Raw genomic sequence first — 13,541 nt, 5'->3', positions numbered from 1 at the left:
TTGAGCTGCACATCTTTCCAAGTTCCTTATTGTACATGTTGGGTAACATAATTGTTTTTCTAATAAACACGGCTAAAGATTCAATTGCAGACTTAAATAAAAACGTTTAAAAGTGCGTTCAACTTTGAGCTACACATTTCATTTTCACAAGCCTGAATTCTGCGCCCTTTGATCAAACCTGCTACAGACAAATAAACATTTAAATGTGCATGAAGACACAACATAGGCAACAAAACAATCTGCTCACCAGGAACAAGCATCGGGAAACACACAAATTGCTGGAGTGTTGTCTGTCTCCTCACATTTATGGCTGGCAGACACGGGGAGACCTGGAGAGACGGGGATTCCTGCATTGGACATGTGGATGGCAAGGAATCTTTGGCTGGGACGCTCGGAATGTCTGCCTTCTCCAAAAACCTGCCCGTGTGTGTGCGTCGAGATAAAGCTCTGCCTCTGTGTCTGCATCATTGTGAAATAGTCCATGTCTGCATGCGGGTTTTTGTTTGTGACAAATTGCTGGCTTTGCTGCGTTTTGGTTTCGATCAAGCTGGCTGGGTTGGGTTCCTGGTATGCAGAAGTCTGTCTGATCACTTGTGTCAGCGGTATTGAAGAAAAGATAAAAAAAAAAAAGATGAAATTAAGCGGTGTCACTTTACTTGAACACAAATGCTTGCATTCTTACTAGTTGTATATTTGAGTCTGTGATAGGTGGACGACCTGTGCCAGATTCGCCCCACCTTTCAGCAATTGGCCACTACCGCCACCAAAAATCTTTCATGCACAGTGTATGTTAATGAATATTTATAATATTTCCAACTTTCGGCACAAGATGTATTAATTCACAAATGACACAAAATAAACTCTTCCCTTCTCGTCTCAGACTCTGACATTAATACGGATCATCCGTCTGTCGTGATCAGAAAACGAGGGAGAGCACCGCTAAGAAAACAATGAGTAACGCTTATGTTGATAAACATGCAGCGAGTTTAACCGTGGAAATTACACACTGTGGAGAAGAAACTTAACTACCCACAAAGATATTTGTAAAATAAATGAATAACTTCTGCCTGATTTCTTTTTTCTTTTTGCATAAAAATCTTTTTTTTTTGTAGTAAAGCAGTTCCTCTCTAAAAATTATTTTCTGCGGTGAGATTGGCCTTTTGCCACCTGAGGGATTTGAAAGTGTGAGCCGTTTTGCTTTCTGCAAACACGCCGCTTGCAGAAAGCAGTGTGTGTCTGCCTTTCATTGCTTTTTTTTTTATTGGTATATGCTAGTATATTTAATTAGCTGTAAGCGGAAAATTATCATAATTAACAGAAATAACGGCTTTTGAACGTCCATCTGTGTGTAATTAACTTATCTAATGTGCTTCATTTAGTGATAAAGTTCCAGAAATGGGCTTTTCAATAATATTCCAATTTATTGAACGGGTCTGTACAGTTTGGTTGGTTGCGCAACATTTTCTGGACATGTAGAGAAATTACAATGAGAGAATGTTGCAGGCTAAGCTAATCGCACGCTGTACTTTTACTGCATCTCTTTTATCGACTTTTCTGTGGGGCCATCAAATAAATGCAACTTGTGAGAAAACATCTTTTGAAAGACGTCACAGTGGTGATACAAGACATTTAGAAACGATGGCCGCTTGGGTTGCTGTGGTGGCGCAGGGGTTATGCACAGCCCACATAAGGAGGCCTTCGTCCTCGACGCGGCCGTCGCAGGTTTGATTCCCGGCCTGGTGACCTTTGCGTGTCGTCCCTCACCCTCATTACCGACTTTCCTGTCTGAGCACTTTCAAATAAAGGCCACTAGAGTCAAAAAAAGAAATGATAACCGCTTCCATGTTTATGTATGTAAATATTTCCTTAAAATCAAATATCTCTGTAATTGATTCAGACTTTATTTGATCGCAGCTTCAAACTTGCCGTCGTTCTGAGGAATGAGGCTTTACGGATCATCCTTTACAAATGTGTAGGCGTACGTGTAAGCAGACAGATATAGAAGCCGTGCTTAAACACAGTCTCACACGCCCGCGCTCTGACCTTCGACCTCCAGCCAGGTTAAACGGGAGTTCACTGGGCTGTTCTGGATGGGAGGGGTCACGGCCAGACAATAGGGCCCCCACTGTCCGGGTGCATCGGGGGTGACCTCAAAGCCCTCTGAGGGGGAAGACGACTTAATTCGGGAGCGTGACCCTGACATTCAAACTGTCTGGTGGAGACGGCTTCATCTTGTTTTCTCTGCTAAAAAAATCTTCCATATTGAAAGTATTGTCGTGAGAAATTCGGAAAAATCGAACCTCGTAAAACCTTCTATGATGAGCCTGGCTTCGTATTTAATATTTATTGACTGACACACTGCTCTCTTTGAAATAATTTCATTGTATTTTTGCGACGAATGTCGCCACTCGCCTCATCTATGATGGAGGTTTTGGTAGACGCTTTTAATTTCTTGTATTTCTTTATTTATTTAGTTATATATTTTATGTGAAATTATAATTTAGAATGAATCTAGCTTCACTTTATTGCCTAGTTAATGATTTCTATCCCTATTATAGTCGCATTTCTTATCACAGCATCAGCGTTTGTGTGTCGTGGCAGCAGCTTTTTCATTCTTCTGGTAAACTGTTGCCCCCTGAATGACACTCTGTCCTTCCCTTGGCCCGTGTGTGTGTGAGAGGGTGTGTGTGTTTCTCAGCTGTTACCTCCACCCAACCAGCTCACTTCCTTGTTTTCCTTGCCACTCACTTTTCCTGTGAATTGATATGTTTGGCAAAATAAACCAAACCGAAACCTCTCACCTCTACAGTCAAATAAACTTCTGCCAGCCCTTAAAAGAATAATACATTCTCCTCATATACAAACACATCCTGTTTTTTGTTTTGTTTTTTTTTTGTTCCAATATGGATTGCAACACATACGTTATTCTGTCAAAGTGCATTAATTATACTTTTGATAGATTACAGCACCTTAATAAACACATTTCTGTGTAAGCTTCGGCAGAACAAAGGCCTTCTGGTCTGAGCGCTTTTTGTGCGCGACGGAGGTCAGAGGATTTTCTAAGAGGAAAGGTGGAGACCAAAACGGGAGGGACGGAGTCCAGATTGCCACGCCGCTATCCAGGTGGACGGATGTGCAGGATTATGTCAAATCTGGACCGGATTGTTGCATTTTAGTCAAATTATTCCCTCCATATCTGTGACCGGAGGCACACACACACACACAGAGACTCTATATTAGTTGCATAATGGCTTAAATTTGTCATCGTGGGTAGGCAGCGACTCTGTTTATAATTATTGTGATTTTTGTTGCATCCTGTCAGCGGTCCCCAGTCTGTATCAACACTCTGGGGATTCTTCTGTTTAAAGGAGGAAACTTGAGTTTTTGTAACGTAAAGCAGAAACGCTTGTTTTACTTATAAGTTTCCATTCAAAGAACACAATGTGCGGTTGTGTTCACTTTTTGTTGTACAAACTTTCCTTTTCAGAGCACACAGTTTTGTGAAAAAGTGAGGAAGTGATATGAGAAATATCCCTTCGCTCATACAGATACTGTACGTCAACTTGAAAAGTTCTCAGAAATTCATCCAGCAAAAAACAGGAGAAGAAATTGAAAAACCTTGTATATTTAACTATCTGCTGCACTTCAGAAAGAACGCTGCTGAAGTTTCTGAAGTTATTCCAAGAATATGGATTAACACAAGCTGTTGGAAATATCGTGTCCAAACGTTTCCTCCAATTAGGAAACACAACTTTGTTGGATTTACTGAAGAAGTTTAACTGTAATCGAAACACTTTATTTTGCATTAACGCATTTTCTGTTCAATCTGTGTGGGGCGGCCGAGGCACCATTACTCTTTGCTCTCATAAAAATGACTTTAAACTGTGCGATGGAAACGATTATCATTTGCATTTTACAGCTGAGGGTTCAGACTGTAACGCAGACAGATTCAATAGAGTAGAAAACCCTTTAAAAAGTTGATGTTTGTGATGCTCTACTTCTGTATTAATGCAAATGAATTCTTTTGTTTCCAACAGATCAGGGCTATAAACTTGACTTCGTCCTCAACGCTGTTATTGTTTGCTGCTGAAATGTTTTTCTTTCAACTTTTACTGTGACGGTTTAATCCTCGCCTCTTAATCTGCGTACTGCTTTCATATTTTTCAAGGTGCCGTTGTAGCATTTTGATGTGGCAACAACAAAACATATATATATTTATATATATTTATATATATATATATATATCTGTCAACGATGGTATCTGTGCATGCTGGATGTTTTTTTGACCTTCTTTCTTCCTCTTAGCGCCTCGGCACCGGGCTGAGCTGGCAGCTGCTCTTGGAAAACAGGCCGAGAGCATCTTACTCATGCAAATTGTTTTTCTCCTCTCCCTCTCTGTGAATTTATTAGTAAACAGAGCACAAAAAAAATATAAAAGAAATAAATAGCCTGCGGCTTTATCGGCCCTGCCATCTGCAGAACTCATTCTAACCTGAGCCTCCATCTCTCTTTCAGTTTGTTTCTCGACCAGTACAGAGCCTGCCTGGTTGATGCCATAAGGAGATTACTGCGACCCAACGTAAGTATGTGTGTGTGTGTGTGTGTGGGTCTACTGTATATATCTGCTTATCCCCTCCCTCCTAACCCACCTCCCCTCCTTCTCTCAATCATAATTACCCCCCCTCCACCCCCTGTCACAAACCCTACACACATTAATAGTCTAACAGGGTTAATATCATGTAATACTTTAATGCTTATTATGAGCAACTTGAATGCGGCGCTCTGATCTCGGTCTTCCTCTTCCTTTCCGTTCCCTTAATCATAAATCCAAGGCAACTTCTCCCTTTTGGCCCCGCGATAAGACCCCATGCTGTGACAGTCAAAGCAAATATGGGGGCGGTGGTGGAAGGGATAGGGTTGAGATTCAATTCATCTGAGGGATGATGGGGTTTGTTCAAGTACAGAGGCCAAACGGCCATAAGGGAGATCAGTCCAGAGAAACGCTACATGAAGCGTGGAGATGTTAAGAAGAAGAAGAAGGAGAAGAAGAAGAAGAAGAAGAAGGGAATAATGATACAAAGAAATTATACGGTTGCTGTAGTGGAATTTATTTGTTATTAGGAAGGTGGTAAATATTTTATTTTTGTTAAAACGTAATAAAATCTCACCCCTTATCCATGTTATTATTAGCTTTTGAGATTTTTCATAAGAAACAAGGTTTTTTTTTTTTTTAGATTCATTTCAAAGCTAAATCTGGCAGGCGTATGAATACTTTCAGGCTTAACTTTAGCTCCGTTTAACAGAAATAAATGCAAAACCGTCTGATTAGGTGTGATTCTTCGTGACAATCCAATTAGATGAAATAAGAAGCTCTATTTGTCAAATTTGTTGATTTGTTTGTTGATTTGAAAGGTTTTTTTTTGTTGTTGTTTGTTTGTCTTTACATCTTTTGAATATAATTACAGTGTAAAAACTTGATTGGAAGGGTTCAGGATTACGTTTTTAAAATAAAATGGAATCCTAAACAGTTTCTCAATGAATTTTGATAACTTTAACAAAAGTTTAATTAATTCACCCCTTAGCAAAATTTACCCTCCTAAAACCAAGGATTGTTCATCGCTGATTTTCTGGCCTGATGATTCTGTCTTGCTCATGAGCTGCTAGCATTTATTATTATTGTGCTTTATTTCTGTAGTCACAAAACCACATTTCTGTACGGCAGAGAGTTGGACAGTCAAACCTGAGCCTAAGAGCGTACTTTTACATCATTAATCGTCTAAGCGGGTGTGAAACACTCATCAAAGATGGCAGCTTTCTGCACCAAGAAAATGTCATGTAGAGAACTACAAAAGTAGGAAATGATGAACGGATAAAATAACCAATAACTCTTCTAATGCTTCATAGGACAATAGCATAAAATAACTTTATTCTTCTTTTTTGTGTAAAGATCCTTGTCTATGATCCTAAAAGGTCTGAATACATACAGAATTCCCATGTTTGGGAATGTTTAACCATTTGACTGAGGAAGTCAGCTGGCATTACGCTGTGAGGAAACTACAAAAACCCAAATAATCCAGGGAAACAGGAAACGGTGCTGAAAGGAATTTATTCCCAGGCCTCCAGACTTCCCAACAAACTTATGGAAGCATTCTGCTCCTGAAACTTAACTTAATGTTTAGGTGAGCTTTCACAGCGTCTATTGAAAGGTTTTAAAGTTACACACAAATGTTCACAAGTTATTTAAGTAAGAAATCTTGTTGGTTGTTTTTAACGATCCGTGTAAGGTGTTAAATTTAAACCTGAATGTTGAAATGCGCCGTAGAGAAGCGGTGCAGACACGAAGGTAGCGATGGAAGTAGTTTTCCCTCACGTTGCTGACAGGATAAGTGAGCCGCCGCGGTTTTAATGCCGAAAGCTGACAAATGACGGGCGCGACATCTGGCCGCCGCCGTACAGCTGTGCGTTAAGGCTCTTCGTGTCTCTGCCTTTAATCCGGCGGAGATAATTCGGGGGGCTAATATGATTTGAGTGTGGGCCATGAGACTGTTGCTGCCACAACAAGCTTTGGCAAATATTTAATAATTTGCTAAGCTGATTAAACAATTAACAAAGCAATTACTTCTCCCTTCTAATGGCACTAATTTGTTGTTTCTGACAAAGGTGGTCCATCCGTTGGGCTGTATCCTCTTATTCAGCTGATTAGAGCTGGAAGGAATCTGTTTGTTTGCTTTTGTGGCTTTTAGACAGAGAACAAAAAAAAAAAAAAAAAAGAGAGCGAGAGGGAGAGAAAAAAAAGACAGAATCCGACTGGATATACAGATGAATTATCATCTGTCAAAGCAAGTGATCCTGCTGTTTTCATTGCCTTTTGTGTGCTTTTAACCCGTGATGTGTGATTGTGCGTTTCTTTGTGTGTTTATTGAATGTTTGAGGTTGTGTCAGCATCCGTTGTCGCTTCATTTAATTAAGAGAGAGAGAGAGAGAAAAAAAAGAAAAATCAACATGAAATGAAACTGAAAGCTGAAGGATTACAAAGAAGCTTTGAACCTGTTACTAAGCTTCTGAGCGTTTGCAGGATTTCTGTGATGCATGTGTTCACGTTTGCTACTTTGATTTTACTTTTCCTTCTTTCATTCCTTCTTTCTTTCTCTGACTTAAAGTTTTGTTTATTGTGCAACATGTATGGCTTTTAGGCATTAAAAAAAATCGGAAATAAGCTGTGATAAATTGTGTGAGTTACCCTATTTTTTTCAGCTCAGTGTTCTAAACTGAGAAGAAGAAAAAAAACAATTTTTTTGTTTTCACACTCAGGGCGTGGCGTTGGTGTTCGCTCCTGGAAGAGGTGAAACTCTAACAGTGTTTTGTCGGCTGGCCCAGCAGGCCGGTCTGTGCGTCTGCCAACACCAGCAGTACGACGCTCAGGTCTGGGATGTTCATCTAAAGGTAAGAAAAGAAAGCTGACTGAATCAAACCCCACCATTATTGGCATTCCTTTGCGTAAATAGCTTTAAAATAAATTCTTCTTCTTATAGCCGGAGCATAAACTCAGACGGAAACATTTAGCTTTTATTGCATTCGTCTGCGTTGCAACCTGAAGAAATAATGTGACGTGACCGTTATCGGTTCCTGTCAAATAAACGTAGCATTTCTTTTACTTTATTGAGATGGGTTTTAGTGTGGAGGAATTTCTAAACGTTAGGATTGTTTTTACATCTTCCTTCCTTGATATTGTAAAACAATAATATAGTATTATTAGCTGTGTTTCCATCACAAATGTATGCAAATCTTTGTCGCTAATGTCAAAAAACACAACTTCGCAATTGCAGTGGTCCCACTAAATGGGAAGTGAAATTAAAATCGCGTGTGAATAATCTACTTCACAGAATAAGTCATTAAAAATCGTATAAACGACGGATATAAACAGATGAAATATATTTATAACTCTAGCCAGCGCTCACCACATATCAGCCAACAGAGGAGACGGTGGCATTTTATTCAGGCTTTGGAGGGATAAACCCCTTTTACTAGGGAGCGTCTAAGTATGTAGTGATTTTACAGAAGAGGTGTGGACTGAACACGGTTGAATGACACAAAACGTTTTACGAACTGTGCGATGCGGTGAGAGCTCTGGTGGAACCAGCTGTGCGCTGTCCGAAAAAAAAACAAAAAACAAAACCATCATCCTCCTACCACTTCCTGTTGTCTTCCTTGTGGTTTTTGCCAGTAGTAACATCCAGCTGTCGATCCCCACAAATCTGGAACAAACTCCCAGGAAACTGCAAAACAACTGAAACACTGAGTTCCTTTATGTCTGGACTAAAAACTCAGCTGTTTTGAAAACTAATCATGAAACATTAATCAATAATCTGATGTGCAAAATGTAATGTTGTTGGCTGTGTGTTCTATGACTTTGTAATTCTGTGTTTTTATGATGTAGAGCACTTTGAAATGCCTTGTTGCTGAAAGGTGCTATACAAATAAAATTAGACAGACAGACAGACAGACTCATGTGGTACAAAAACAGTGTTTAATTTGCATTTTGCAAAATACGTCCTTTTCGATATGGCTAAAAAAAACCTCCTCATCCTAGAGTTTTTTTTTTTTTTTTTCAAATTGCAGTCTTTCCATTTAGCAAATTGATTTCTTAATTTCAAATTGGCAATTTTATGGTTAATGGAGCTACTGACAATCAAGGTCAATGAAGCAATATTTCCTCCCTTCTTCCCCCTGAACAAATAGAGTCGGGAAGAAATTTGTTCTGGATAATTATGAAATGTATTCATGAAAACTGTGTCAAAAAAGTGGAACCTCCAACGACTGAAGAACGAACGTGATGCAATCTACAATAAGACGGGTCTTTCAGGCTCAACCGAGTCCTCAACAGATGCCTAGTCACTTATTTCTAAGTTGACTTTAGCTCTTGCTGTCTTCCTGTGTCTCTTAGTCGTAGATTTGGTGTGACACAGGACACCACTTCCTTCAGTCTCTCTTCAAAATGGGAGAAGCAGGAGAGCATATCATTGTAGCAAGGCCGGCAGGTGTGCGGTGACTTTTCGAAGTTAGGAAACGTCTATGAGGACATTTCTCTTCACACAAACCTGTTGATAGATATATAGCCAAAGTAATAGTTTAAATACACGAATACCATGATAAATAAGGCATTGGACCTGGAGTTATGTTGATAGCAGCACATTCAGGAGGAGACTAAGAGAGAAATCTACTGTACTTAATGTTAGAGAACTGAAGTAAATTGGTGTGGTTTGCGATTATGCTACTGCAACAGGCTTTTTGCACATCTTTACCAGAGGATCCCATAAAACATGTTTATATTGATGAAGGAAAATCAGTTGTTAGACATTTTGCTTTTAATATAATTTTCTTTCTCCCCCCCCACACATCTCTATACATATTGTCCAGCTTTGCAACTTAATGTCCTTTCTGCAAAGAAACTCAAGATGTTTCTAGACTTAGGAGAAATCTGAAGACTACACCCAAAGCCAAAGAGTTTTCTTTTAATCTCCTTTAAAACCCAACCTTGATAGTAAAGGAACAAAAGCCGCCACTGCTTGACAGGGGAACCAGCAACAGTTCAGACCGAGCAAGGTGCACCTTTTTGTGACGCTTAGCCCGGAGGAAAATCAAGCTGCCTAAACTGGTCGCCGTGAGAATCGAAGATGGAAGGGGAGAAACGAGAGCAACATAGATAAAGGAGCTACAGAAAGCCCATGAGTAGGCCGAGTTAAAAGAAGTGGTGTCCAGCTGTTAACTCCATTACACACACTGCTACAGAAGAACAGGACAGCGAGGAGTGGACTAAATTGGCGCACGCGTTCACCTACACTGGTGCGAGAATTGGACAGACTGGCCATTAAAGTGGCTGTTAAAGTGGCTTAAACCTCAGTGAGGAAAATCTCTCCCTTTCTCCCGTCTATTTACTGTTCTTTTTTACTGCACCAACTTTAGAGGTTCTGGAAACACCTCACACATTTCACGGTCCGAAATGTTCCCTTTCTGTAGACCTTAGCTACTACTGTCTAGACGTAATCATACATTAGGACTGGGTCACAGTCAATATTTTATTCATACATTGAGTAAAATGTAAAAAAATAAATAAATATATATATATATATATATATATATATATATATATATATATATATATATATATATATATATATATATATATATATATTCTTGATGAATCTCTTTGGGGTTGCCGTCTAATTTGCAAAATTGCACTATACTTATGCAACACAATCTAAAAAAATAATGCAACAAATATCCTGTGGCTTAATACTTTTGTCAGTTTTGTGATTTTATATGCTGATCTTCATTAGCTGAGATGGAGAACACCATTTCATGATGTGATAAACAGTTTGTGCGCAGTATGTCTGGATATGGATTTGTTCTGAGCGTTTCCAGACAAACTAAATACCAAACCACCGGATGATGCATGATACATGTCTTATCTGCAGACAGATAGTGCACTTACTATTCACCCACACTCATTTGGCATTACTAAAAACATTTAGCAAAAATTAAACAGTCAATTATAATGAAAGTATCGCTGTAGCTGTCATTTTATCATTTAGTTTCTGCGTTTATAAGTGATGGACACTGTGCCTGATCTATATGCAGATATCAATGTGCTTTATGTGAGCAGCGTTTCATATTTCAACTATAAAACCCAACTGGTTGGTTTAATCAAAAACTAAACATTTATTTTTAGATCTATGTTAAACATTGAAACAATTTCCATTTGCTGTTTTGAATGACATCTAAATTTTAAGACAAACGTTGAAGATGTAGGATTAATGGAGTTTGGCAAAAGAGCACTAAAAGCAAAAAATAAATAAAAATAGAGATAAATACATTAAACTGTTGCAGAAAGATGTAACAAGTATCACTATAGTAACATGCATCTCAGTATACCTGATGTCTCTACTGCCTTTTATCACCTCTGATAGACTCTGTGAAGAACATTGATAGATCCAAAGATTTGAGTAGGAGAAACAAAATGCCAGAACGAAGTGATTTACTATTTTTAAATTTGTAAATGTATTAAACCAAGCTGAGCTGTGGGAACATTACATTTACATTTTGAAATTGAATATTTTTGTGCATCTTCTGTGTGAAAAGCTAAAAGTTGCACCTGCACACAGTGCTGTGTGGATATCAGGATACGCTGATGTGCCCCCCTCCCCAAGACCCTCACTCACCACATCTAAAGATGATTAAGCCTCCTATCTTCTGATGAACACTCTGAAGAACCGCAATGTGAGTGTGTATGTGTGTGTGTGAGTGTGTGAAAGGTGCCTGACTGACCACTCTAGACACCAAACCTCACACAAGCACACACAGTGTGAGCACATAAGACTAAAGCTGTATCACGACACTACACAGACCAGACATCCCTCAGACAGCATGTTGGCTTGACATTATACACAAACACACACCGCATGATGATATCACTGGGAAACATACACCACGTCTGTGCACACACTCAAGCGTGCACATTTCCCAATGAGCAGCTGCTGCTCATTTGCACAGCAGATAATCTTTTTTTTTTTTTTTTTTTGCGTTGCGTTGCGTTGTGTTTTTTTTTTTCTGGGACAGAAATCAAATCTGGGAAAAAGGAAAAAAATAAAAAGAAATAAAAAAAATAACCGCATATCAAAGTTGACAGCAGACCAAGCTCTGTGAGGTTTTCAGTGACATGAAACATTCAAGGCAGAATTCTTACATTTAGCATTGAATTCTTTCAGGACGTATTTTTTCTCCACTGTTGAGTTTTTCACCTCATTAAAATGTTGTTTTAGGGGCATTTTTATGGATAAAAACTTCAAAATCAGATTTAGAAATCAAAGGAAATGCCCAGGAAAGTTCCACAAATGTGGTTGCTGTGGTTTGTACGTCACAGATATTCTCCCAAGTACAAAGTTAAAATAGGCGACATAAAAAATACTGAGTTTAGTTTATCAATCAATCAATCAAATTTTATTTGTATAGCACATTTCAGCAGCAAGGCATTTCAAAGTGCTTTACATAATTAAAATAAAAACAGAAATAATCAGTGAGAAAGAGAGAGATTTAAAAAAAAAATTAAAAAAACCAAAATAAAAATAAAAATAAAAACAAAAAAAAACAAAAAACATTTAAAGACATAAAAACATGGAAGACATCAAAACCCGCACTCTAACCCTAATTTAGCCATAAGCAACTCTAAACAGGTGGGTTTTGAGTTGAGATTTAAAAGCACCCAGTGTTTCAGCTGTTTTACAGTTTTCTGGAAGTTTGTTCCAAATCTGTGGTGCATAGAAGCTGAATGCTGCTTCTCCTCGTCTGGTTCTGGTTCTGGGGATGCAGAGCAGACCAGAACCAGAAGATCTGAGGGGTCTAGACGGTTGGTACAGTAATAACAGATCTTTAAGGTATTGTGGTGCTAAACCGTTCAGTGATTTATAAACTAACATCAGTATTTTAAAGTCTATTCTCTGAGCTACAGGGAGCCAGTGTAGGGACTTTAAAACTGGTGTTAAGTGCTCTATCTTCCTGGTTTTAGTGAGAACCCGAGCAGTCCTGGTTTTGATGGTTTCTCTGTTTTACGGACAAATGCAAGCCCATTCAATATTTTGAATGGACTTTACCTTTGCTACCTTTGCACAGGAAGCAATATTTCTTAATATAAACATACGGTATACTTTGTACCAAGTTTACATTAGTCAAACTTTATACTTTTTTTTTTTTCTCAAATCAATAATATGAATGTGGTAAATTTCTGATCGGCCATACTTTTGAAAATACTGTCTATTTAGACTGCTTTGGATGACATTTTTAAAATGAAAATGCTTGTTTTAATGGGAGATTCTCTCATTTTTGATAAGAAGTTGCGCTTAGAAAATGGAAACATTCTCTATGGTGCTGTAATTGCTTTAAAACATATTTTGAACATGTTTATTTTAAAAGAAAAGAGAATGTTCCACTGTGTAAAGCTTTTCTAAATATTGCATATTTTGTCATTTTGCTACATTTGGGGGAAAATAAGAAAAAAGGCAGCAAGGAAAAAAAAAAATCAGTAATCTGTTGCTTTAGTGCAGCAAAATGTGCCAAGCAGACATTTTACAGTGAAACAGCCATGTGTTCTCACTGCTTTGGGAACACACCTAGAACCTGGAGACTCATTATATAAATATGTAATCGGAAGTTATATTAGCCTAATTTATCTTTGTTTCACACAAAATAAAAACGTTAGTGTCCAATTATTTCAGTTTTAGAAATCATTAAAGTAAGAGGAGTTTGTGTATCAAGTTTTGTCACACTCATTGATGTACGTTTGCCTGTTGTGACTTATTTCAGTGCTCATTTTGCTGTATTTTTTGACATTGAAAGACAAAGTGACATCTCTGAATATGAAATTGAAACGCTCTACGACTGCTCCCAGGTGTTCAGATGTTGCTTAGTTGATGTCAAATTAAATAAGGTTCAGTTGCAAGCCCCTAGCATGCTGACGTGAGTAAAGCGTCATGATAACATGCTGTGAA

General features: G+C 38.4%; 1 protein-coding gene across 1 annotated transcript in view; it reads left to right on the top strand.

Annotated features, from left to right (window-relative positions):
• Positions 1-13,541, top strand: part of camkmt (calmodulin-lysine N-methyltransferase) — a 111,136-nt gene that overhangs the window by 89,726 nt on the left and 7,869 nt on the right. The window contains exons 9-10 of the mRNA XM_008428730.3: positions 4,516-4,579; positions 7,312-7,443. Coding sequence (XP_008426952.1) covers positions 4,516-4,579; positions 7,312-7,443 — 196 coding nt within the window. The remainder of the gene's footprint in view (positions 1-4,515; positions 4,580-7,311; positions 7,444-13,541) is intronic.

Source organism: Poecilia reticulata, chromosome 15 (assembly GCF_904066995.2).
Source record: "Poecilia reticulata chromosome 15, P_reticulata-male-v2, whole genome shotgun sequence".
Lineage (NCBI taxonomy): Eukaryota > Metazoa > Chordata > Actinopteri > Cyprinodontiformes > Poeciliidae > Poecilia > Poecilia reticulata.
This window is presented reverse-complemented; position numbering and strand designations above follow the sequence as displayed.